The sequence below is a fragment of the Mesoplodon densirostris genome, chromosome X (assembly GCF_025265405.1).
Source record: "Mesoplodon densirostris isolate mMesDen1 chromosome X, mMesDen1 primary haplotype, whole genome shotgun sequence".
Lineage (NCBI taxonomy): Eukaryota > Metazoa > Chordata > Mammalia > Artiodactyla > Ziphiidae > Mesoplodon > Mesoplodon densirostris.
In genome coordinates, this window is record NC_082681.1 from 32,869,152 (window position 1) to 32,896,256 (window position 27,105).

Genomic DNA, 27,105 nt, shown 5'->3' on the forward strand with positions numbered 1-27,105 from the left:
TAAACTTGCTTTGGAAAACACTCTTAGCAGTTCCTCAAAAAGTTAAACATAAGGTAATCATATGACCCAGCAATTCCACTCTTAAGTAAACACCCAAGAGAACATACGTCCTCACAAAACATAAAAGCATAGAAACACATGTTCCCACAAAAACCTGGACACCAATGTCCATAGTAGCACTACTCTTTATATCACAAAAATGGAAACAACCCAATTGTCCACCAACTGATGAATGAATAAACACAAAATGGTATATCCATACAACAGAATATTATTCAGTCATAAAAGGAATGAAGTTCCTTTTTACCAATTCATTACTACTTTTTTACTGATTCATGGTACAACATGGTTGAACCTTGAAAACATAAGTGAAAGAAGCCAGATACCAACAGCCATATATTGTATGATTTCATTCATATGAAATGTCCAGAAGAGGCAAATCCAGAGAGAGAAAGTTAGATTAATAGTCGCCAGTGGCTGGGAAAGAGGTGGGGAGAGTGACTGCTAAGGGATATGGGATTTCTTTGGGGGATGATGAAAATATTAGGTAGTGATGATAGTTGCAAAACTCTGTGAATGTACTAAAACCCACTGAATTATATACTTTAAAAGGGTGAATTATGGGACTTCCCTGGTAGCTCAGTTGTTAAGGTCAGTTGTTAAGGATCCACCTGCCAATGCAACGGACACGAGTTCGAGCCCTGGCCTGGGAAGATCCCACATGTCACGGAGCAACTAAGCCCATGTGCCACAACTACCGAGCCTGCGTTCTAGAGCCCGTGAGCTACAACTACTGAGCTCGCGTGCCACGACTACTGAAGCCCTCGTGCCTAGAGCCCATGTTCTGCAACAAAGAGAAGCCACTGCAGTGAGAAGCCCACGCACCCCAACAGAGTAGCCCCTCTAGCTGCTAAAGAAAGCCTATGTGTAGCAACGAAAACCCAACACAGCCAAAAAATAAATTAATTTTTTTAAAAAGGGTGAATTATGTTATGTGAATTAGATCTCTTTTTTTTTTTTTTGCGGTACGCGGGCCTCTCACTGTTGTGGCCTCTCCCGTTGCGGAGCACAGGCTCCGGACGCGCAGGCTCCGGACGCGCAGGCTCCGCGGCCATGGCTCACGGGCCCAGCCGCTCCGCGGCATGTGGGATCTTCGCGGACCGGGGCACGAACCCGTGTCCCCTGCATCAGCAGGCGGACTCTCAACCACTGCGCCACTAGGGAAGCCCTAGATCTCAATTTTTAACATTCCTCTACTTCATTAGGTACTCATCCTGAATACAGCCAATCAAAATCATATTTAGAGGGCGACACACGTATACGTATGTATATATGCATATACATACGTATACGTGTATAGAAATGTAAATGAATAATTCAAATTATTAAGTGTCCCAAGTAAAGCAGTCCCAGAGAACTTAGGTCAGGTTCTGGGAGACTCAGGGTGTCCCTATGCATCTTAGCCTAATGGTACGGCCGGGAAGGTCACACGACTACTATGGACGCGTGACCAGCCTAGGCAGGGGAGATCCGCGACGCATGAGTGACGTCATTTCTGCGCGACTCTTACTTTTGCCTTTTTGTTTTCCGACTGCTTCTCTGAGCTATGCCTAAAGTAGTTTCGCGGTCCGTAGTCTGCTCTGACACCCGGGATCGGGAGGAGTATGACGACGGCGAGAAGCCCCTTCACGTCTACTACTGTTTATGCGGCCAGATGGTCCTGGTGCTGGGTGAGTAGTCTGCAAGGAGCTAAACTTCGGGTTCTGGAGGGCGCATTTCCTCTCGCTGTGATCTGGCAGCCGAGTCTTTGCGAGGATTTCCGTCTCCATCAAAATCCTCCGTACCCATCCCGCCCCACTCCAGGGCAGCTTTTCGGTTTTCTGTTTAACCTTGTGATTCTGTATCCAGACCTCTCTCAAAACTAAATTCCTCTTCCGTAAAAAATGTACTCACTCTCCTCCCGCTCCGCGTCTAGAAACTTTGTAACCTTTCTGCCGGATACAAGGATACTGTAACAGCTCTGATGTTACATGAAAATAACCTCCTACCCGCATTGATCCTACATTCTCCTCCAGCTATAACCTCATTTCTTTGCTTCTTTTGTAGCAAAACTTCTAAAAAGAATTACCTATATGGGCTGTCTCTGCATCCTCACTTCCCATTCCTTCTTGCCCTCACTTCAAGCAGGCTTTCCTTCTCACCTCACCATCCAAATCATATTTGTCAAAGTTACTAACGAACGTGTTACCAGTTTCAGTGGTCAATTATCAGTGCTCATTTAAATGCCCCTCTCAGTGGCATTTGACAGATGATCACTCCATCCTTCTTGAAACCCTTCATTTGCATCCAAGACTCCACACTTTACTGATTTTTCTCCTACCTTGATTTTCCCCCCTCTCTGTGTCTGGCTCCTTTTTCTGTCTCAGACTTTTAGGCATTGCACGGCCCTACGGCTCAGTCCTCTCATCTGTTCTCAATCTGTACTCACGCCTTAGGCTATCGCAACCCTTCCCAAGCTTTAAATACCGTCTATATGCTGATGACTCCCAAATGTTCCTCTTTAACCTGAACCTCTTCTCAAACTCCAACTGCCTACTCAGCGTCTCCATTTGGATGTCTAATGGACCTCTTAAAGAGACCGTGTTCTCACAACATTGTAAATCAACTATACTTCAATAAAATTTTTTAAAAATTAAAAAAAGAGAGGGAGACCATGTTCAAAATTAACTTCATGATCTCCTACTTTCTGCTCTCCACTGTACCTCTCAGACTTCCCTATCACGGTCAGTGGTATCACTCTTCACAGAGTATCTCAGAATCATTCTTGGCTTCTCCATCCAGTCCATCAGCAAATTCTGCAGGTGCTTCCTTGAAAGTCTATCTAGAATCTACTCTTTACCACCACCATCCCTCACCTGGATTGCCACAGTAGTCTCTTGCTCACCACTCTTTGTCCCCAGAGTCTTGTTCCAAACCAGTGTTTTCCTGTAGCGCTAAGAGTAAGACCAAAGTCCATAGCGAGACCCTGTGTGATCAGACCTCCAGCTACCTCTCAGATTTCATCTCCTAACACTCTTCCCCTTGCTCACTGCACTCCAGCTACAGCAGCCTTTTTGATTTTTTTCTGTCATGTCAAAATGTTCCTGCCCACAGGGCCTTTGGGATCGGTATTTCTTCTGCCTCAAACCCTTTCCCCTCCATGCCCCCTTACTTGATTCAGGTCTCTGCTGAAATGTCACTTCCTTGGAAAACCCTTCTGTGACTACCTTATCTAAAATAGCACCCCTGTCACTCTTTGTCCTCTTACCGTGCCTGATTTTTCTGGGTAGCACTTATCACTATCTGGATCACTGTGCATCCTCTTAATATCCTGTCTAACTTTTTTTTATTAGCACTTATCATTATCCAAGATCATGTTATATAATTATTAATTTGAAAATTTCTGCCTCCTCTGCTGGCCCGTAAACTTCATCAGGTCAGGGTCTTTGTCTGCTCGGTTCTTTGCTGAATCCTCAGCACAGTGTTCCAACTGTGTCTGGTACATAGAAGGCCCTCCCGTATTTACTGAGTAAATGAATTCCCTTTTGATCACTTAGAGATGGGTCTGAATTCTTGTTCTGCTTCCTATTAAATGCGTGGCCAATCTCTTAGCCTTCCTAATCCTCAATTCCCTTACCTTTAAGCTAGGAATAGTAAATGTCTACTCCGGCAGGTTGTTGAGAAGAGTCACGAGCTGATGTGCAAACTGCCTCATGCTAACTCCCCTCTCCACCTCCTCCGTGAATCTCCAATCACTCTGATCACTTGATTTCTCTGTCATCCTTTAGGTACTTAATTTGCATTGTATCAATTTTCCGTCTGCTATATAACTGTACCTAATTTATTTCCTGTATGTTTTCATTGTTTCGGGATTAGAACTCCTCTAACTGGGATGGGTCATTCACATACCATATATATAATAGCATACCGCCTACCCACTCTCTCCTTTCCGAAGCACTTATCCAACTTTTCCAATCAATGCCTTCCTCATAGGCATTCCAGGACGTTTGATCGTCTCTTCTCATTCTAATACATTATAGCACAAGCCAAGTGTACCAGGATCAGAAATACTCATAGAAAGCTTGAATTGCAGTGCTGGGAAGGACTTTTGAGATAATGTAATCAAGTAAGGAGAAAGAGCCCTAGAGAGGAAGTGATTAGCCAGAGCTGGGGCTAAAATCCAGGTCTCCTGACACCAAGTCATTTTTAGTTGGAACATTCAATAATAGGCTTCAATAAGCGTGATAATTATAGTAAAAATTACAGTGCTAAGGGCCCCACTGAAAGCTTCTGATTGCCTCAGGGTATTTTTCAGTGGCTCTCGTGACCAAATCTTTCTCCATTCCACCAGACTGTCAGTTGGAGAAATTGCCCATGAGGCCCCGGGATCGGTCCCGTGTGATTGATGCTGCCAAACACGCCCACAAGTTTTGTAACACAGAAGACGAGGAGACTATGTATCTTCGGAGGTAAGAGGTTGATGTTCTCTGTCTAGGATTTCCTGGTCGTCTTGGGGTCTAGTTCTGAGGAGTATAAATACCCCATCTAGTATGGAACAGGTCATCCATTTGGGGCCCAATATTTTGACGTTTGTGGTGGGTTTCTAACTTCTGTTAATGCAGCCATATCTTTATTGTGCTTTGTTGAAGTGGTGCTGAGATGTGATTCTGTTGCCATTTGATAGCTGTAATTTGGGGTTTTTGCAAGTGGAATGAGTTCATTCAACCTGTAATCTCCAGCACACCAGGTGCCGGGCACTGAGCTAGGGGCTGGATCAGCAAAGATAAATAAGGCACTGTCCTTACCATTAAAGAGCTCATGGCTCAGTGAGGGAACAGATTACCTACTGTGATATGATAAAATACTGGTGTGGTGAACAGAAGCCTATGGGAAAACAGACAGCAGCAGATCATCTTGCCTGAATGGTGGTCAAGAAGGACACCAGAAGATGGTGACATTTGTGTTTGGCCTTGAACTAGGATTTCACCAAGTAGATGGAGGAGCATTCCAGGTGGAGGGGACTCTGGAAGCATTAAAAGCACCAAATATGGTGTGCCTGGGAAATTTAAGTAGTCCCTTGTGGCTAGAGCCTAAGTTAGTTTACAGGAAGCGGTTCATCCATCCTGGGGTGAGGACAGAGTAGAATGCTAAAGTAGACAAGTTTGGACTTTATCTTCAGGCAATAGCCATCTTCTTTTTTTAAGTAGAGGAGTGACATGGTTAGATCTGTTTTAGATTTGGGAGTCCTTGGTGTATATGGGGAGTTGAAACCCGGGAAGGGATACAGTTACATGGAAAGTGTGTGGAGCAAGAAGAGAGGATTGAAGACGTCATCCTGGGAAACATTGATGTTTGAAAAGCAGACAAAATAATTGGAACATAACCAGGAGAAGCTGGTGATGTGGAAAACACGAGAGGAGAGAATTTCAAGAAGTGAGGGAAGGGGGTGGTCATCAACAGGTGCCAAATGCCACAGAGAGGTCATCCTGCTCTAAGTCCATTCATTCATTCAGCAAATATTTCATTTATTGAGCTCCTACTGTGTGCCAGGTACTGTCCGAAAAGTCTGGGATATACTAGTCTATTAGTTTGTCAGGGCTGCTATAACCAAGTACCATAAACTAGGCGGCTTAAAACAGCAGGAATGAATTGTCTCACAGTTCTAGAGGCTGGATTCTGAGATTACCGTGTTGGTAGGGCCATGCTCTCTCTCGAAGGTTCTAGGGGAGGAGCCTTCCTTGCCCCTTCCTAGCTTCTGGTGTTTGCCGGCAGTCCTTAACATTTCTTGACCTGTAGATGCATCACTCTAGTCTCTGTCTGCATCATTGTATGGCTCTTTCCCTGTGTTTCTGTCTCTGGGTTTCTTCTCTTCTTACAAGGACGCCAGTTATATTAAATTAAGGGAACATTCTGCTCATCTCTGTGACCTCATCTTAACTAATGATATCTGCAATGACCCTCTTTTCAAATAAGGTCACAGTCTGAGGTTCCTGGAAGGGCATAACTTCTTAAGGGACACTATCCAAACCAGTACAACCAGTAAACAAGCAAAGAACCTTGCCTGTACAGAGCTTATATTCTAGTGTCGAACCGGAAGAAGCTGCAGGCTGACATCTAGCTATGTTTATTTAAGAAACCAAACTGTTATCAGCCCACACTAATGAAAACAGTTAGAAACTATTGCTAGGCGACATTCAGTACCAAATCAGGCACCACTGTGACAAATGAGCTTCTAGAATTATGTAGTTGAAGAGAAAATTGCTTATATACAGGATACAAGTGGGGACACGGATTATAAAACATACGAAATTCACGAAGGAAGGCCCTCCAGGTAACATTGGGAAAGTCCTCCGTTGTGGTATATAGGAAGGTTTATAAATAACATGCCCTATCTTAAACTAATCCATTCTCTTGTGCTTTTTCTCCCTCTATTAACCTTTATTTAGGTTTCTGATTTTGAAACTTCTCAACTGTCTTTAGGATTGCTAAAATATTTATTACATGTATCATAATTATATGTAACAGTTCTAGATAATATGTATTAAACGTATATATATATTAGTTAATACAGAAAGTAATCTAACAACACAACTAGGCCACAGGCTCCTATGGCACTATAAGGCAGATGCCGTCACCTGTAGGCCAGAAAACTGGGAGGCCCTAGGCTGAAGTGGCAACCCTGGAATCCAGTCAGCCTGTTCCTGGAAGTGAGCCAGCTTTGGGCCCAGCCTTAGTGCCGAGTATTGCACAGGCCAGTGACCTCTGGCCAAGTGACTCTGTTGGGCCACAGAGTTCTCAGAGTTTACCAAAAAGGCATGGTAGACTTCCCCCTTGGTTGACATAGTTCCTGCTCTAATCATGAACAGTCTTTCCAAGGGCCCACTTTAGCATGCTCCTTTCTTATCAGGGGTGAAATTTCAGTCTGATCTTACCCCTCCTATTCTTTAGCCAGATGAGTGTGAGAGCCCCAGTTACTGAAAATATGGCAGTCTGCCTAATGCATGCCCTGGAGCCTGTCACTTTCCACCTCCAAGTCTTCCATTCTAAAGTACCTCTCCTTTGACTCTGTTGTTCCCTAGTACCTTCCCTCCCTCATCCATTGCTTCCCCAGTTGCCCATCCAGTGGGTGCTTTTCTATCTGGATCTTTGTTGACCATGCCTCCCTTGATGCTGTTTCCTTCCTTGACTTCTGTGAAGCTACTCTTGTGATTCTCCTTCTACTTCTTTGGCTTTCTCAGTCCTCTGGATTCTTCTTCCTGCCCCTTAAATGTTGGCATTCCCCAGGGTTCTGACCTTGATTTTATCCCCTCTCTCTCTATACTCTCCTTGGCCATTCTCACCACCTCTCATGGCATCAGTTACACTTATATGCTGATGACTCACAAAATCTAGATCTGCCTCCGTTTCTCTCTTGTGCCCAGAACTGTATATCTAACTACCTATTCTACCTCTTCACCTGATGTTCTACCTCAGATACAGCATGACTAAAGCCAAACTCATTTCTCTAACGTGGAAAATCCCACAGATTTGTTCACTCAGCACCACTCCAACACTCTACTATTTTACCTGCCTATATACCAGTGTCTGTAAAGATAGGGTACATATTCCAGCTTCTCCCCACTCCAAAAACCCCCTAAGATTCTGAATGTGACTTAGCTTTTGCCAAGTAAAATGGACAGAAGTAGAAGCTGTTGGGTGGGGCTCCCAAGGAAAGTCCTTTTTACTCTTCTCATTCCTTCCTGCTTTTTTGAAAACGGGCGTGATAATTGGAGCACCAGCAGCCATCCTGGGACTGGAAAGGGAAGGCCACAAGGATTGCAGAGTTTTTGCCATGCTATCCTTGGGTCTCAACCATTACCAGGAACCGCCTTCCTCTACACTTATTTTACGTGCGAAGAAACTCTTGTGTTGAAGCCACTGCAGTCAGGTCTCTGAAGGTGTCAGCTAAACACAATTCCTTCTTTTTCCTCCTCCTACAATGACATCACCACTCACGCAGTGGCCCGGGGCAGAAATCTGGGAGCCAGTCCTGTCTTTGTCTCATCCATCCCCGTGCCCCACCATCCCCTGCACACATCCAGTCACTCACCATGTAATGTCGATTCTACCTTCTAGTCTTTGTCTTGTGGCTGCCTCCTCCTGTTCAGCCCAGCCACACTGCCATCATTCTGGTACCCATCATCACTTGCTTGGGCTATCGAAGTGTCCTCTTACCTCCCCCCACCCCCAGCTCTCCTCCAGTCTATCGTCTACTGCCTGAATGATCTCACATGCACGTTATGTTAGTTTCCTGCGTCAGATCTTTCAGTGACTCTTCATCACCTACAGCAGTGCCTTTCAAACGTTTTTAAGCAATGAATCCTTTCTTCAAATGAAATTTTTACCAGAAGTATAAATAAAAAAAGAAGCTTCTCTGATTGGGGAAGAGTTGAGCCCAACCCATTAAGGACTTCTCCCCTTTCTCCTATCCAATTTCATTTAGGGATCATTGTGGAGCGCAATTTAAAAAATCCTGGCTAGCAGGATAAAATCCAAGTCTGAAGGCTGTCTATGATCTGGCCCTAGCCTACCTGTTCATCCTCATCTCCTGGTATTCCTATGGTTTTTTTTTTTGTTGTTGTTGTTGTTTGTTTTTTTGAACAGCAAACATTGATCATCTCATATAGTTTCTGTGGGTCAGGAATTTAAGAACAGCTTAGCTGGATGGTCTCTCATAAGGCTGTGGTTAAGAGGTCGACCATGGGTGCAGTCATTTGAAGTCTTCATTAGGGCTGGAGGTTCCACTTCCAAGGTGGTTCACTCACATGGTTGGCAGCTGAGTGCTAACTGTTGGGAAGAAGCATTAGTTCTTTAGAACAAGGATCTTCCATAGGGCTGCTTGAGTATCCTCGTGACATGGCAGCTGGCTTCCCACAGTGTGAGTAATCCAAGAGAGAGCGAGTTGGAAGCTATAATGTCTTTTATGACCAAGACTCAGAAGTTACACACCATCATTTCTTCAGTGTCTTATTGGTGTCACAAGTCAGCTGTGTTCATTGTGGGAGGGCAATATACAAGGATAATTGACATTATTATGTCAATACCGGGGGGGGGAGAATCATTGGGGCCATCTCAGATGCTGCTACCACAACCAGGGAGAATGTTTTATTTTGTCTTTGGCCTTTCCTAACTCACATATTCCTAGAGATTAAGGACAAGAAAGAAAATCAAGGTCCATTAAGTCCAAATATCTAGCTCATATTAATCTCTTCTTTATAATTGTACCACTTAAAACCCTTGTCTTATTTGTATTAAAGTCTCAATATCTCAAGAAGATGAACTTTTTTTCTTTTTTGGCTGTGCCACGCGGCTTGCAGGATCTTAGTTCCCCGACCAGGAATTGAACCCGTGCCCTCTGCAATGGAAGCATGGAGTCCCAACCACTGGACTGCCAGGGAAGTCCCTGTAGCTTTTTGTGTCTGGCATCTTTCATTTAGTTTAGTATATTTTCAAGATTCATCCATGTGTAGAATGACTCAATAAATCTTTATTTTTTTGGCTGCGTTGGGTCTTCGTTGCTGAGCGTGGGCTTTCTCTAGTTGCAGCCAGTGGGGGCTACTCTTCGTTGCGGTGTGCGTGCTTCTCATTGTGGTGGCTTCTCTTGTTGCGAAGCACAGGCTCTAGGCTCGCGGGCTCAGTAGTTGTGGCGCATGGGCTTAGTTGCTTCACGGCATGTGGGATCTTCCTGAACCAGGGCTCGAACCCACGTCCCCTGCATTGGCAGGCAGATTCTTAACCACTGCGCCACTAGGGAAGCCCCATCATTTCTCTTTATGCGTGAATAATATTCTATTGTATGGATACACCACGTTTTGTTTATCCATTCATCAGTTGATGGACATTTGGGCTTTATTTATTTTTGGCTGCGTTGGGTCTTCGTTGCTGTGCACAGGCTTTCTCTAGTTGCGGCAAGTGAGGGCTACTCTTCGTTGTGGTGCACGGGCTTCTCACTGCGGTGGCTTCTCTTGTTGCGGAGCATGGGCTGTATGTGCACGGGCTTCAGTAGTTGTGGCTCACAGGCTCAGTAGTTGTGGCACATGGGCTTAGTTGCTCCGTGGCATGTGGATCTTCCTGGACCAGGGCTCGAACCCGTGTCCTCTGCATTGGCAGGTGAATTCTTAACCATTGTGCCACCAGGGAAGTCCTGTGTTGTTTTTTTTTTAACTTTTTAAAGTATTATGGCTAATGCTGCTGTAAACATTTGTGTACAAGTTTTTGTGTGAACATGCTTTTGGTTCTCATGGGTGGATATGTATGAGTTGCTGGATCATATGGTAACTCTGTGTTTAACCTTTTGAGGACCATGTAGAGTGGTTTCAAAAGCAGTTGCACCATTTTACATTCTTGCCAGTAGTATACGAGAGTTCCTGTTTCTCCACATCCTTGCCAATAATTGTTATTGTCTGCCCTTTTTTTTTTTTGCGATACGCGGGCCTCTCACTGTTGTGGCCTCTCCCATTGCAGAGCACAGGCTCCGGACACGCAGGCCCAGCGGCCATGGCTCACGGGCCCAGCCGCTCTGCGGCATGTGGGATCTTCCCGGGGCAAGAACCCATGTCCTCTGCATCGGCAGGCGGACTCTCAACCACTGCGCCACCAGGGAAGCCCATTGTCTACCTTTTTGATATAGCTATCCTAGTGTGTATGAGCTGGTATCATTGTGGTTTTGATTTGCATTTCCCTGATGGCTAATGATGTTGAGCTTTTCATGTCCTTGTTAGTCATTTATGTATCTTCTTTAGAGAAATGTCTAGTCAAATTCTGTGTCCATTTTGGGGCTTCCCTGGTTGCATAGTGGTTAAGAACCTGCCTGCCGATGCAGGGGACATGGGTTCGAGCCCTGGTCCGGGAAGATCCCACATGCTGCGGAACAACTAAGCTCATGCGCCACAACTACTGAGCCTGTGCTGTAGAGCCTGTGAGCCACAACTACTGAAGCCCACACACCTAGAGCCCATGCTCCGCAACAAAGGAAGCCATTGCAATGAGAAGCCCGCACACCGCAATGAAGAGTAGGCCCTGCTTGCCACGACTAGAGAAAGCTCATGCACAGCTACAAAGACCCAACACAGCCAAAAATAAATAAATAAGATAAATAAATTTAAAAAAAGTTCTTGGGCTTCCCTGGTGGCGCAGTGGTTGAGAGTCCGCCTGCCGATGCAGGGGACACGGGTTCGTGCCCCTGTCTGGGAAGATCCCACATGCCTCAGGGCGGCTGGGCCCGTGAGCCATGGCCACTGAGCCTGAGCGTCCGGAGCCTGTGCTCCTCAATGGGAGAGGCCACAACAGTGAGAGGCCCGCGTACCGCAAAAAAAAAAAAAAAAAATTCTTTGTCCATTTTTAAAATGGAGTATTTATGTTTTTTATTGTTGTAAGAATTTTTTATTATGGATACTAGTCCCTTATCAGATATATGATTTACAAATATTTTTTCCCTTTCTGTGGGTTGCCTTTTCACTTTCTTGATGGTATTCCTGGAAGCACAAAAGTTTTTCATTTTAATTGTCCCATTTATCTATTTTTTCTTTGATTGCTTGTGCTGTAGGTGTCATATTTTGAAAACCATTGCCTGATCTAAGGTCTTGAAGATTTATACTTATGTATTCTAACAGTTTTATAGGTTTGATTGTTACCTTTTTTTTTTTTTTTTTTTTTTTTGCTGCCCCTTGGTATGTGGGATCTTAGTTCCCCGACCAGGGATCGAACCCACACGCCCTGCACTGGAAGCACAGAGTCTTAACCATTGGACCACCAGGAAAGTCCCAGTTCTTACCTTTAAGTCATTCATCCATTTTGAGTTAATTTTTAAATTTTTTGTTTATTTATTTTTTGCCCACACCACACAGCTTGTGGGATCTTAGTTCCCTGACCAGGGATCAAACCTGGGCCCCCTGCAGTGGAAGAGTGCAGAGTCCTAACCACTGGACCCCCAGGGAACTCCCCATTTTGAGTTATTTTTTGTACATAGTGTGAGGTAGGGATCTAAATTAATCCTTTTGTGTGTGGATATCCAGTTATCCTGGTACTATTTATTGAAAGACTATTCTTTCTCCCATTGAATGGTCTTGGCACCACTGAAAATAAATTAGCCATATATGTATGGGTTTACTGTGGACTCTCAGTTCTGTTCCATTGATCTATATGTCTGTCCTATGCCAGTACTACCCTGTCTTGATTACTGTGGCTTTGTATTAAGTTTTGAAATTATGTACGAGTCCACCAACTTTGTTCTTCTTCAAGACTGCTTTGTCTATTCTGGATTCCTTACAATTCCATGTGAATTTTAGGATCAGCTTGTCAATTTCTGCAAAAAAGCCAGCTGGGATTTTGATAGGGATCGTGTTGAATTTGTAGACTCGTTTGGAAAGTATTGCCATCTTAACAATATTAAGTCTTCAATCCATGAACATGAAGTGTCATTCCATTTACTTAGGTCTTTAATTTCTTTCAGTGATGTTTTGTAGTTTTCAGTGCACAAGTTATGCACTTCCTTTGTTAAATTTATTCCTAAGTATTTTATTATTTTTGATGCTATTGTAACTGGACTTGTTTTCTTAACTTCGTTTTTGGATTGTTCATTTCTAGTGTATCGGACTACCATTAATTTGTGAATATTGATCTTATATCCTGCAGCTTTACTAAACTTATTAGTCCTAAGAGTGTGTGTGTGTGTGTGTGTGTGTGTGTGTGTGTGTGTATGTATGCTTTAGGGTTTCTATATATAAGATGATATCATCTACAAATAGAGATGGTTTTACTTTTCCCCTTCTAATCTGGATGCTTTTTATTTCTTTTTTTGCCTAATTGCCCTGGCTAAAACTTCCAGTACAGTGTTGAATAGAAGTGCTGAGAGTGGATATCCTTGTCTTCTTCCTGATGTTAGAGGGAAAGGTTTCAGTTTTTCACCATTAAATATGATGTTAGTTTTTGTGGCTTAGTAGATGTGAATTTTTCATAGATGCCCCTTATAAGGTAGAGGATGTTCCCTTCTATTTCTAGTATATTGAAGGGGCTTTGAATTTTGTCAGATGCTTTTTAAGCATCTGTTAAGATGATCATGTGTGTTTTCTCTTTTATTCTATTATTATAGTGTATCTCATTGATTGATTTTTTTTTGTATGTTGCACCAATCTTGCATTCCTGGGATAAATTCCACTTGGCCATGTGGTGTAAACCTTCTTTATATGTTGCTTGATTCAGTTTTGCCTGTATTTTTTTTTTAATTATTTATTTATTTTATTTTTGGCTGCATTGGGTCTTCGTTGCTGCGTGCGGGCTTTCTCTAGTTGTGTCAAGTGGGGGCTACTCGTTGTTGCAGTGCGCGGGCTTCTCATTGAGGTGGCCTCTCTTGTTGTGGAGCACAGGCTGTAGGCATGCGAGCTCAGTAGTTGTGGCACGTGGGCTCAGTAGTTGTGGCTCGCGGGCATAGTTGCTTTGCAGCATGTGGGATCTTCCTGGACCAGGGCTCAAACCCGTGTCCCCTGCACTGGCAGGCGGATTCTTAACCACTGCGCCACCAGGGAAGCCCCTGTATTTTTTTGTTTGTTTGTTTTGAGGATTTTTGTCTGTATATTCTTAAACAATATTGATCTCTAGTTTGTTGTTTTTGTTGTTCTTGTGATATCTTTGGCTGGTATTGAGGTAATACTGGCCTCATAAGACGAGTTGGGAAGTGTTTCTTCCTCTTCTGAAGTTTGTGAAGCATTGGTATTAATTCTTTGAACTTTTGGTAGAATTCCCCAGTGAAGCCACTGGTCCTGGACTTTTCATTGTGCAAAGTTTTTTGATTACTAATTCAATCTCTTTATACTTGTTATAGTCTATTCACATTTTCTATTTCTTTTCCAGTGAGTTTTGGTAGTTTGTGTCATTCTATCATTCTAGGAATTTGTCCTTTTCATCTAGGTTATCTAGTTTGTTGGTATATAGTTGTTCATAGTATAATCTTAGAATCTTTTTTATGTCTGTAAGATCAGTAGTACTCCCTTGATTTTTTTAGGTCCCAAGAACATTAGACTATTTGTAATTCTGTGAATATGCTGTACTGTTTTGCCTTTTGCACATAGTTCTCCCTCTGCCTGAAATACTGTTTTCTATCAGGACTGTTGACTTAAACATCACCTCCACACGAAGCCTTCCATGACTGCCTCAGACAGACTTGGTGCTCCCACCTCTGTGTTCCCATTATACCATATACATTCCTCCATTTAAGAACTTACCTCCATGGTTATAATTTTCCTCACTAAACTTAAATTCTTATAAGAATTCATTTAGTCAGTATTTATTGCAGTACTATGCTTAGCTCTGGGGATAGAGTGTGAGACAGGCATGGTCTCCGCTGACTTCTGATCTCATGGACCTTGCAGTCTAGTGGGATGACAGAAAAATAAAGTAATTATGATTATGGAAAGTCATATGAATGAAACAAAGGGCTCATACAGAATCACATGAAAACCTCTTCGAAAAGGTGTTCAGGGAAGGCCTCTATGTCTAGGTGATAGTTGAACTGAGACCAAAAAAGATGAGAATGAGACAGGCTTGGCAAAGTGGTGAGAAGAGCATTCCGAGCAGAGAGAAGAGTGTGTGTGAAAGTTCAGAGGTGGGAAAGCACTTGTTTGTTCGAAGAACAAAAGAAGGCTGGTGTGGAGAGTGCACAGTGAGGTGGGGAAGGAATGTAGGAGATGAGGCTAGGCCCCATTCTCTGCTCAGTCAGTGCCTAGAAGGCCATGGTAAGGAGTTTGCATTTTATTCTAGCTGTCGTGGGAAGCCACTCTTGCCTCTATTTAGAGAATGATTTAGAGTGAGATGGTAATGGAAGAAGGTTCTAGAATAAGCAATCAGAATTTTTATTTTAGATATGAATTTAGAGTGGAGAAGGCCTAACTATCATACACACGATTGATTTGACCACACAGAAATCTAAAATTTCCACGGGGGGAAAAAGTCAAAGACAAATGTCAAACTGGGGAAGAAATATTTGCAAGGCCCCTTAACGTTTGCAAGTCTCCATAATATAAAATAAAAAGACAACTCAATACACAAAAAATATGAACTGACAGTTCACAGAAAAGAAAATACAAATGCCTCTTAAATATATGAAAAGGTGCCTGACTTCACTCTTTAAAAAAAGAAATGCAAATTATGAGATCACATTTTTCACGTGCCAGATTGGCAATAATACGTTTTAATAACATACTGTGTCGGTGAGACTGTAAGGAAACAGGAAGTCTCACATTGGTGGTGGGGGTATAAATTGCTTCAACTTCTCTAGAGAGTGATTTGGCTGTATCTATCAGAATTTAAAGTGGATACACTCTACAAGTTTATACAGCAGGTAAAAGACATTTTGGTTCATCCATACAAATGAATGGAATGCAGCCCTTAAAGAGAATGAAGCAACTCTTTATCAGTTGATGGGGAAGGATCACATATATTTTTTAAGCAAGATTTTTAAGTGCGACAGAAAGATAGACAATATGAAAAGGCAGAGGGCTATGTACCAGATGAAGGAACAAGATAAAACCCTAGAAAAACAACTAAATGAAATGGAGATAAGCAATCTTCCAGAAAGAGAATTCAGAAAAATGATAGTGAAGATGACCCAGGACCTCGGAAAAAGGATGGAGGCAAAGATCAAGAAGATGCAAGAAATGTTTAACAAAGATCTAGAAGAATTAAAGAACAAACAAACAGAGATGAACAACACAGTAACTGAAATGAAAAATACACTAGAAGGAATCAACAGCAGAATAACTGAGGCAGAAGAACAGATAAGTGACCTGGAAGACAGAATGGTGGAATTCACTGCTGCGGAACACAATAAAGAAAAAAGAATGAAAAGAAATGAAGACAGCCTAAGAGACCTCTGGGACAACGTTAAATGCAACAACATGTGCATTATAGGGGTCCCAGAAGGAGAAGAGAGAGAGAAAGGACCAGAGAAAATATTTGAAGAGATTATAGTCAGAAACTTCCCTAACATGGGAAAGGAAATAGCCACCCAAGTGCAGGAAGCGCAGAGTCCCATACAGGATAAACCCAAGGAGAAACACGCTGAGACACACAGTAATCAACTTGGCAAAAACTAAAGGCAAAGAAAAATTATTGAAAGCAGCAAGGGAAAAATGACAAATAACATACAAGGGAACTCCCATAAGGTTAGAAGCTGATTTCTCAGCAGAAACTCTACAAGCCAGAAGGGAGTGGCACCATACACAAAAATAAACTCAAAATGGATTAGAGACCTAAATGTAAGATCAGGCATTATAAAACTCTTAGAGGAAAACATAGGAAGAACACTCTTTGACATAAATCACAGCAAGATCTTTTATGACCCACCTCCTGGAGTAATGGAAATAGAAACAAAAATAAACTTATGGGACCTAATGAAACTTCAAAGCTTTTGCACAGCAAAGGAAACCATAAAGAAGACGAAAAGACAACCCTCAGAATGGGAGAAAATATTTGCAAACGAATCAATGGACAAAGGATTAATTTGCAAAATATATAAACAGCTCATGCAGCTCAATATTATAAAAGCAAACAACCCAATCCAAAAATGGGCAGAAGACCTAAATAGACATTTTTCCAAAGAAGACGTACAGATGGCCAAGTGGCACATAAAAAGCTGCTCAACATCACTAATTGTTAGAGAAATGCAAATCAAAACTACAATGAGGTATCACCTCACACCAGTTAGAATAGGTATCATCAGAAAATCTACAAACAACAAATGCTGGAGAGGGTGTGGAGAAAAGGGAATCCTCTTGCCCTGTTTTTGGGAATGTAAATTGATACAGCCACTATGGAGAACAGTATGGAGGTTCCTTAAAAAACTAAAAATAGAATTACCATATGACCCATCAATCCCACTACTGGGCATATACCCAGAGAAAACCATAATTCAAAAAGACACATGCACCCCAATTTTCATTGCAGCAGTATTTAAAATAGCCAGGTCATGGAAGCAACCTAAATGCCCATCGACAGATGAATGGATAAAGAAGATATGGTACATATATACAATGGAATATTAGCCATAAAAAGGAACGAAATTGGGTGATTTGTAGAGATGTGGATGCATCTAGAGACTGTCATACAGAGTGAAGTAAGTCAGAAAGAGAAAAACAAATATCATATATTAACGCATATATGTAGAACCTAGAAAGTGGTACAGATGAACCGGTTTGCAGAGCAGAAATTGAGACACAGAAGTAGAGAACAAACGTATGGACACCAAGGAGGGAAGGTGGCGGGTGTGTGTGTGTGTGTTGAATTGGGCGATTGGGATTGACATGTATACACTGATGTGTATAAAATGGATGACTAATAAGAACCTGCTGTATAGAAAGATAAATAAAATTAAATTTAAAATAAAAACGATTTTTATGTGAACAAAAAGGTAGAGAGTAGTATAAGGTTTGCTACATTTGTCATAAAAGGAAGAGAAAAAAAATATTTTCTTTATATGCCAAGAAGGATTCTTTGGTTGTATCATCGACTCTTTCTGGGAGGAACCAAGGAAACTGGAAACAGTATTTGCCTCTGGTGAAGAGAACTGGGCACGTGGAAGATGAGTAGGGAGGATATTTACCTTTCACATTATACTCTTTCATATACCATGTGCACGTTACCCATTTTAAAAATCGAAACAGGAAGGGAAAGTGCAGAGACCAGTTAGGAAGCTGTGTCAATAGTCTGGGGCAGGGATACTGGTGCCCTGGGCTGAGATGGTGGCAGGGTGCAGACAAGTAGACAGGTTCAAGACCTTTTTTGTAGATACAGTAAAATCCACAGGATTTGCTGACGAAGTAGGTTGTGGGAGATGAGGGAAAGAGAAGACAAAGATGAGTCCCAGGTTTCTGTTAAGCAACTGGATGGGTGGAAGAATCTTTATTTCCCAGTTGATTATCTAAGGCAGTGTTGCGTGGGCTCTTGAGCTTGACTGCCGGGGCTTGAATTCAACGTATTCTACTCCTAACTCTATGACCTCGGGCGAACTGTGTAACTGCTTTGTGCTTAGGCGCCCTCAATTGTAAAATGGGAATGATAACATGGCCTACCTCACAGGGTTGTTGTAAGGATCACATGCAGTTTAGAACAGCCCCTGGTCCATAATAAAAGCTATACCAGTGATCGCCACTCTTGTTATTGTTGTCACTGTTACAGTGACCCCAACTGCTGCTGTGACGACAGCTACTACAGCGCCTCCTCCTCTGTCAGGGAGGTGCTTGCCCCATTTTAGGGGCTCAGTAAGTGTATGTGGAAGGAAGGAATGCTTTAAAATGAATATATGTGTAAATAAGCAGCTGAGCTATGAAAGGATAACTTTTTTTAAATTAAGTTACTTTATTTATTTATTTACTTTTGGCTGTGTTGGGTCTTGGTTTCTGTGCGAGGGCTTTCTCTAGTTGTGGCAAGCGGGGGCCACTCTTCATCGCGGTGTGCGGGCCTCTCACTATCGTGGCCTCTCTTGTTGCGGAGCACAGGCTTCAGACGCGCAGGCTCAGTAGTTGTGGCCCACGGGCCTAGTTGCTCCGCGGCATGTGGGATCTTCCCAGACCAGGGCTCAAACCCGTGTCCCCTGCATTGGCAGGCAGATTCTCAACCACTGCGCCACCAGGGAAGCCCAAGGATAACTTTTGAAAAGCCCTTTTAGCATTTGAAGAAATGAGCTAGTGAGGTTGGTAGGTTATGAGATTTGTTTGTATCTTTTGTTTTTTAACTTCCATTTTCTGTGCAGGCCTGAGGGCATTGAACGACAGTACAGGAAGAAATGTGCAAAGTAAGTATTAACAGTGTGGGTTTCTCTGAGCATAAGCAATTAGAGGCAATGATGTGTTAGGAAAAGAATCATTTGGAGACAATTCTCTGTTATATCTTTTTTTTTTTATAAATTTATTTATTTTTGGTTACATTGGGTCCTCGTTGCTGCGCAGGCTTTCTCTAGTTGCGGCGAGCGGAGGCTACTCCTCCCTGCCGCACGCGGGCCCCTCCCCGCGGTGGCCTCTCCTGCCGCAGAGCCCGGGCTCCAGGCGCACGGGCTGCAGCAGCTGCGGCACGCGGGCTCAGCAGCTGTGGCTCGCGGGCTCTAGAGCGCAGGCTCAGTAGTTGTTGCGCACGAGCTCCGCGGCATGTGGGATCTTCCCAGACCAGGGCTCGAACCCGTGTCCCCCGCATCTGCAGGCGGACTCTCAACCACTGCACCACCAAGGAAGTCCCTCTCTGTTATATCTTTATCCCTATAATCTTACCTGCCTTCAAACTTCAATTATGCAAATACCAGTATGCTTCTTAAAGAGATGCAACTGACCAAGTTACATCTCTGACCAGCTGGCCACAAAAATGGTTTTATTTTTTGTTTGTTTGTTTGTTTGTTTGTTTACAAAAATGGGTTTTTAAACATAGTATTATTTTTTTCACTGAGGTGTAACTTATATATAATAAAATTTGCCCTTCCTAAGTATACAGTTTGATGAGTGTTGACAAAAGCATAGAGCCATGTAACATCACCACTCCTGTGACATAGACGTTTCCAGTGCTCCTTTGCAATCAGTCTCCTTCCTCACCCCTCCACTCGCCAGCACTGATCTGCCTTCTGTTACCATGGTTTTACCTTTTCTAAAATGTGATGTAAATTCTACAGTATGTGTTCTACTACATACAATATGTATCTCTTACATCTGGTTTCTTTCATGTAGCATGATGCTTTGGGGATTCATCTGAGTTGTTATGTGTATCAGTAATTTGTTCCTCTTTATTGCTGAGTAGTAGTCATTGCACCACAGTTTGTTTAACCATTGACCTGTTGAAGGGCATTTGAGTTGTTAATGGCTTTGGCTATTATAAATAAAGCTGCTATGAACATTCTAGTATAAATCTTGTGGGAACATGTGTTTTCTCTTGGAGTGGAATTGTTGGGTCATATGGTAAATGTAACATAGTGTAATTTTTTTTAATATTTATTTTTTATTTATTTCGGTTGCACCGGGTCTTAGTTGTGGCAGGCAGCCTCCTTAGTTGTGGCACGTGGGCTCCTTAGTTGTGCCATGCAAACTCTTAGTTGCAGCCTGCATGCGGGATCTAGTTCCCTGATCAGGGATTGAACCCGGGCCTCCTGCATTAGGAGTGCAGAGTCTTAACCACTGCACCACCAGGGAAACCCCAACATAGTGTAATTTAATCCAAACTTATTTATAAAGTCTGTTATAGGACTACAGACCCAAGAACTTTAGAGAGTATTATTTAAAGATATATATGATTTCCAGCTTTAGGTTGTTACAATGAGAATATTAAACTATAATAAGTTTAATCTTGTTGATGAATTACAGTTCAATCATGGCTCTCAGAAGACTCAGACTAGAATTAAAGCAGGGAAATGGCTAAGAAGGCATTTTAGTTTACAGCCACATTAGATTTGTTAGACTACTTTAATCATATCTTATGGGTATGGGTCTACTTCACTTAGTTGAAGAAGTATAATAGAAGTGACCAACCAGGACTTCCCTGGTGGTGCAGTGGTTAAGAATCCGCCTGCCAATGCAGGGGACATGGATTCGAGCCCTGGTTTGGGAAGATCCCACATGCCACAGAACAACTAAGCCTGTGCGCCACAACTACTGAAGCCTGTGCACCTAGAGCCCGTGCTCTGCAACAAGAGAAGCCACCGCAATGAGAAGCCTGCACACTGCAACGAAGAGTAAGCCCCACTCGCTGCAACTAGAGAAAGCCTGTGTGCAGCAACGAAGACTCAAAGCTGCCAAAAATAAATAAATTAATTTTTTTTTTTTTAAAAAGAAATGACCAACCAAAGAAAGCATGACAATTGCTACAGAGCTTAGTTGGAAGACCACTGCAGTGGAGCCTTTATGTTCCTTCTTTTTTTAAAAAAAAAATAACTAATTAATTAATTTTAATTTTTGGCTGAGAGGGGTCTTTGTTGCTGTGTGCGGGCTTTCTCTAGTTGCGGCGAGTGGGGGCTACTCTTCGTTGCAGTGCGTGGGCTTCTCACTGCGGTGGCTTCTCTTGTTGCAGAGCACGGGCTCTAGGTGTGTGGGCTTCAGTAGTTGAGGCTTGCGGGCCCTAGAGCGCATGCTCAGTAGTTGTGGCACACGGGCTTAGTTGCTCTGCGGCATGTGGGATCTTCCTGGACTGGGGCTCCAACCCGTGTCCCCTGCATCGGCAGGTGGATTCTTAACCACTGCACCACCAGGGAAACCCTATGCTCCTTCTTGACACTGCAAAAACAAAACTAGACAGAATCCCCAAACTAGTTACCCAGACTTCTGGGAATAATGGCAGTAGTTTTAACTGGAAAGCAATCAGTAGCAGGAGCCAGCGTTTCCCAAACTTGTCTAATTATAAGAATCACTTGGGATGATAAGACGGATTCCTGGCCCTCACCTCCCAGAGTTGATGAATCAGGATCCTCTGGGGGAGAGCCCTCAGAATCTGATCAGCAATTTTAACAAGCACCATCAGTGATTCTTTTTTTATTTTTATTTATTTATTTATTTATTTATTTATTTATTTATTTATTTGTTTTTTTGCGGTATGTGGGCCTCTCACTGTTGTGGCCTCTCCCATTGCGGAGCACAGGCTCCGGACGCACAGGCCCAGCAGCCATGGCTCACGGGCCCAGCCACTCCGCGGCATGTGGGATCTTCCCAGACCGGGGCATGAACCCGTTTCCCCTGCATCGGCAGGTGGACTCTCAACCACTGCGCCACCAGGGAAGCCCAGTGATTCTTTTTTTAAAAAAATTTATTTATTTCTGGCTGCATTGGGTGTTCGTTGCTGCATGCGGGCTTTCTCTAGTTGCTGCGGGCTTTCTCTAGTTGCTGCGAGCGGGGGCTACTCTTTGTTGTGGTGCACCGGCTTCTCATTGCGGTGGCTTCTCTTGTTGCAGAGCACGGGCTCTAGGTGCGCAGGCTTCAGTAGTTGTAGCACACGGGCTCAGTAGTTGTGGCTCGCGGGGTCTAGAGCACAGGCACAGTAGTTGTGGTGCACAGGCTTAGTTGCTCCGCGGCATGTGGGATCTTCCTGGACCAGGGTTCAAACCCGTGTCCCCTGCATTGGCAGGCAGATTCTTAACCACTGTGCCACCAGAGAAGCCCAACCGTCAGTGATTCTTACCAAGTAGTTTTGGGAAACACTGGGAAGAGCTAATCATCAGTTTATGCCACAAACACAAATATTCCCAGAGTCTAAGCACACTTTGTGAAACACTGTTTTGGGGATTTGGATTCTGAGGCCTCCCTGAGATTCACTTTGCTGTTTGCAGGTGCGGTCTGCCACTCTTCTACCAGTCCCAACCGAAGAATGCTCCTGTGACCTTCATTGTGGATGGAGCAGTAGTCAAGTTTGGCCAGGGTTTTGGGAAGACGAACATATATACTCAGAAACAAGAGCCTCCTAAGAAAGTAATTATCACTGAAGGAGACAGATGGGTTAACATAGCTACAGATTTAGCCCTAAAATTTTAAATAAGATTATGGTGCATGAGAAACTGCCCTTTATTAAGAGAATGCCATTTTTTTGTGTGTAAGCGGATGCTACAAAATTGTAACACCTATTATGTGTTCTCTTTTCTTTCCTACATCTGCTCTATGAGTAAAGTTAGAAATTGTATGGTTTTTATTCACATTTACTTCCTTTGAAATTTCTCCTTTTTCCAGTGTGAACAATTAAAAATTGAATGAATAAGGCTAGTCTTTTTTTAAGGCTAGTCTTTAAATATACTTTTAAAAACCCTTGATGGCAAATACTAGAAAAATATAATGCACATTAAAAGATGGGCACTTTTAGATAGGCCAGCCTGTCCCAAGGAGGTCCCCTGCCCCCAGGAACCAGGCTTGTACACTTGCACACACCCAGTCACACATACACACACACAACTCACAGAGCCTCTTGAGGTAAACTAGACTGATTCCTCTTCCTGCAACTCCAGGTGATGATGACGAAACGGACTAAAGACATGGGCAAGTTCAGCTCTGTCACTGTGTCTACTATTGATGAAGAGGAAGAGGAGATTGAGGCTGTAAGTGCTCCTGCTCTCAGGGGAATTGGAATGCGGGGCGGGGGGAGGGGACTCTCGAAGCAGAGCATTGAGTAACAGAACAACTAGAAACTTCGCTCGTAGATATTGCTCTGCTACTAAGAAACGCTGTGATACCGGGCTGGTTCCCGTTTCCCTGGGTCTCAGGGACATCTCTGTAAGATAAGGAGCAGGGAGTTGGACTAGATCAGTCATTTTTTTCATACTGTTTTTTGAGATGCCTTAGGGGGCAAATCCCTCCTCATCCCTCTTCAGTTGAAAAACTCCTGGGCTCAGCAATTTCAAGTCCCTTCCAGTCCAGCTCTGATGGTGTGGGAGTCTGTCCTTAGCAAGAGCAGCAATTACTTTTATGGTATTTCAGTATAATGATGTTTACAGAGAGATGTTATCTGTTATTTAAATGTGGTTTCGGTTGAAACCTGACTCTCCCGGATTATGGAAAAGCTGAAGAGTGGAAAGGGAGCAGTCTTGCCATTTCAGTAATAATTTCATAATTTGAGGAGTATAAACTTCTCCCGAGGTCTCTGTTGCTCTTCTTTGGTGAGACTGCTGGTCTAAGGGTGCTTCTTTCTTCCCTCAGAGAGAAGTTGCTGACTCGTATGCTCAGAATGCCAAGGTGATTGAAAAGCAGCTGGAGCGCAAAGGCATGAGCAAGAGGCGGCTGCAGGAGCTGGTGAGTGGCGGGGCCGGGGGGTGGCAGGCACTGGGCTGGACCGTTTGGGTTCCTCGGTCTGAAAGACCCTCCGGCAGGGGGGGGAATCCTTTCGGAAGTCTGTCGGGGGTTATGGTGTGGCTGGCTGCCAGGTGTGGGCCCACTGTGGGCCGTGGCTGTCAGTACATACCCTTCTCTGGGATAGTGACCACAGGATCCAAGCCCCAAATGATAGGTCTTGTTAGACAACCCTAACGAGAATGATAAGTTAATCTGCTACTTGTGGTCCAAGGTCAGGAGTTCAAGATCGGGGCTCATGGGTGCTCTCCCAGGATATGAGGCATGCAGTGGGGCGCCAGGATTGGGACTGGTCGCTGCTTCTTAAAGCACTGCTTCCACCACCACTGTCTGCGCTATTCCTGGGCTCTTTGTTGAGCACACACGTCTATATGTGATGGTGCCTATGTTTCTGTTTTCCTGATCATAAGTTACTTCTGATATTTCTTTCAAATCAGACATCCCAGCATTGGTGCCTCATCGAAAAGTATACCGGTCTATTCTACTGACTGTAGAGGAGTTTTTGGTGACAGAGGTAGTGGGTCTTGAGAGCTGCTTTACCTTGCCATAGTGATCTAGAGCAGTGCTTATCAGATTTTCTGAGGTGAAGGACCAGTGCTTGCTTCTTGTTTTAAAATTTGTCAAGAGTAGATTTGTAATTTATAAAATGCAATAAAAATGAATTTGCCTGAATTCTTCTTATGAGATTATTTTACTTTATAATTCCTCTGTCAAATTGCTATAAAAGTTTCTAAATGCTTACTCTCAACTTTTGTGTGTATCTTCATGGACTGCACAACTTTAAGTAGCACTGTTCTAGAACAGTGTTCTTCCTCCTGTTCTGCCACAAACAGGATACTGATATGTCATGATATTGATTCCTCCAGTGCTTCAGGGGTCCTGGAGCTGTGGGATCCCTACACTGATAGACCACAGCCCTGTGTGTTTACCCCGTTTTACCATACAGATATTATTATCTTCAATGTGTGTCATAACATCAGAAAGGTTGGAAAGCAGTTGCTAGAGTTTCATCACAATTTTAGAAATACGGTTCTAGTTTGTATTAAATGAGCATGAGGGGATAGTGTTGGGGCAGTTAGAATAAGGCAGGAAAATCAGAATTTCATGTCATGTATCAGGACATATACTTTTCTTCCTTTCCAGGCTGAACTGGAAGCCAAGAAAGCGAAAATGAAGGGAACCTTGATTGACAACCAGTTCAAATGATCAGGACCATTCTGTGAACCCAGACTGGAGGCAAGCATTTAGATCAGGAGGAAAAAGAGCGTTTTCTTGACTACATGGACTGGTTCCTACCTTTATGCCCCAGCAGAAGGTTTTACGTGGCTTCCCAGTGATTCTCTTACATTCAGTGAGGTCTTTGAGTCCCTCTGACCTGCTTTCTAGAGATGGATTTTTCTCAATCTTTCTGTGTATAGGTCTTCTGTACTATTTTTTGTCCATTTGATATGAACTTCTTCATCTGTGTAGAAGCTCTGTGAATAGATCAGTGCTTCAGTGTGTCTAGTTTCTAAAGGAGCTATTCTTTTTGTGTGTGTGTGTGTGGTACGTGGGCCTCTCACTGTTGTGGTCTCTCCCCTTGCAGAGCACAGGCTCTGGACACGCAGGCTCAGCGGCCATGGCTCATGGGCCCAGCTGCTCCGTGGCATGTGGGATCCTCCCGGACCGGGCACGAACCCGTGTCTCCTGCATCGGCAGGCGGACTCTCAACCACTGCGCTACCAGGGAAGCCCTAAAGGAGCTATTCTTATTCCTTCTTCAAAGTTAATAAAATAAAATAATAAATAAAATGTTAATAAAATGTTTAAAGATTTTTGAAAAAAAATATGATGTCATAGAAAAAAGTAACATGAATTACATTTAAAGTTACAGCAAGCCAGATCCTTTTAAGTGGCTCTGTCTCTGTTCTTAGACTGGCAGGTATTGGCTAGGGTTTGAATCTCTCTACTGTCAGAGAAAATCCATAACAAGCCAGAATCTGCATAAAGTTTCCTTTACCTCAAATGTTAAAACTCTAGGCACGCTAACCCTTATCAGATGTTGTACATACAGAAGGAAAAGCCAGATTCAAGTGAGGGGGTAGGATAGCTCTGATCCGAATGAAAATTGGGTCTTGGTAAGCAACCCAAGGGAGCTACCATCCTGTCAAGCAGCTAAGAGCGTTGCTTCCATGTGTGGACATGTGGGAGGGAGACATGGTAGAGTAAGAAATGACACCAACTCTAGGTCCATCCGCCTCACTACAAATAACTCAATTTCATTCCTTTTTATAGCTGAGTAATATTCCATTGTATATATGTGCCACATCTTCTTTATCCATTCATCTGTTGATGGACACTTAGGTTGCTTCCATGTCCTGGCTATTGTAAATAGAGCTGCAATAAACATTGTGGTACATGACTCTTTTTGAATTATGGTTTTCTCAGGATATATGCCCAGTAGTGGGATTGCTGAGACGTATGGTAGTTCTATTTGTAGTTTTTTAAGGAATCTCTATACTGTTCTCCATAGTGGCTGTACCAATTCACATTCCCACCAACAGTGCAGGAGGGTTCCCTTTTTGCCACACCCTCTCCAGCATTTATTGTTTCTAGGTTTTTTGATGATGGCCATTCTGACCGGGGTGAGATGATATCTCATTGTAGTTTTGATTTGCATTTCTCTAATGATTAATGATGTTGAGCATTCTTTCATGTGTTTGTTGGCAATCTGTATACCTAGAGTCTGTCATACAGAGTGAAGTAAGTCAGAAAGGGAAAAACAAATACCGTATGATAACACATATATATGGAATCTAAGAAAAACAGAAAGGTCATGGAGAACCTAGGGGTAAGATGGGAATAAAGACACAGACCTACTAGAGAATGAACTTGAGAATATGGGGAGGGGGAAGGGTAAGCTGTGACAAAGTGAGAGAGTGGCATGGACATATATACACTACCAAACGTAAAATAGATAGGTAGTGGGAAGCAGCCTCATAGCACAGGGAGATCAGCTCGGTGCTTTGTGACCACCTAGAGGGGTGGGATAGGGAGGGTAGGAGGGAGGGAGATGCAAGAGGGAAGAGATATGGGAACATATGTATATGTATAACTGATTCACTTTGTTATAAAGCAGAAACTAACACACCATTGTAAAGCAATTATACTCCAATGAAGATGTTAAAAAAGAAAGAGAAATGACACCGAGATAAACAAAAGTTATCTGTTGAGTTTTTTTTTTTTTTTTTTTTTTTTGGCGG

At 43.1% G+C, this 27,105-nt stretch overlaps 1 protein-coding gene across 3 annotated transcripts; it reads left to right on the forward strand.

The window, feature by feature from the left end:
* The first annotated feature begins 1,570 nt into the window (after nt 1-1,570).
* On the forward strand, nt 1,571-26,878 carry STEEP1 (STING1 ER exit protein 1). 3 transcript variants are annotated; one of them, XM_060087139.1, is made up of 8 exons: nt 1,571-1,730; nt 4,391-4,508; nt 18,821-18,862; nt 22,361-22,499; nt 23,027-23,116; nt 23,715-23,807; nt 25,008-25,100; nt 25,450-26,878. In XM_060087139.1, exons 1-7 carry the CDS (start codon nt 1,607-1,609, stop codon nt 25,068-25,070), a joined length of 669 nt encoding a protein of 222 aa, XP_059943122.1. In that variant the 5' UTR covers nt 1,571-1,606; the 3' UTR covers nt 25,071-25,100; nt 25,450-26,878. The 3 variants fall into 3 exon arrangements, with proteins under 3 accessions (XP_059943122.1, XP_059943121.1, XP_059943123.1); XM_060087138.1 differs by having other exon boundaries at nt 25,008-26,878; XM_060087140.1 differs by lacking the exon at nt 18,821-18,862 and having other exon boundaries at nt 25,008-26,878.
* Nucleotides 26,879-27,105: the final 227 nt, after the last annotated feature.

Coding starts and splice junctions, on each gene's coding strand:
- STEEP1 (XM_060087138.1), top strand. CDS start 1,607: ATGCCTAAAGTAGTTTCGCGGTCCGTAGTCTGCTCTGACACCCGGGAT. Junction 1,731..4,390: donor CCAGATGGTCCTGGTGCTGG/GTGAGTAGTCTG, acceptor CCATTCCACCAG/ACTGTCAGTTGGAGAAATTG. Junction 18,863..22,360: donor TACAGGAAGAAATGTGCAAA/GTAAGTATTAAC, acceptor TGCTGTTTGCAG/GTGCGGTCTGCCACTCTTCT.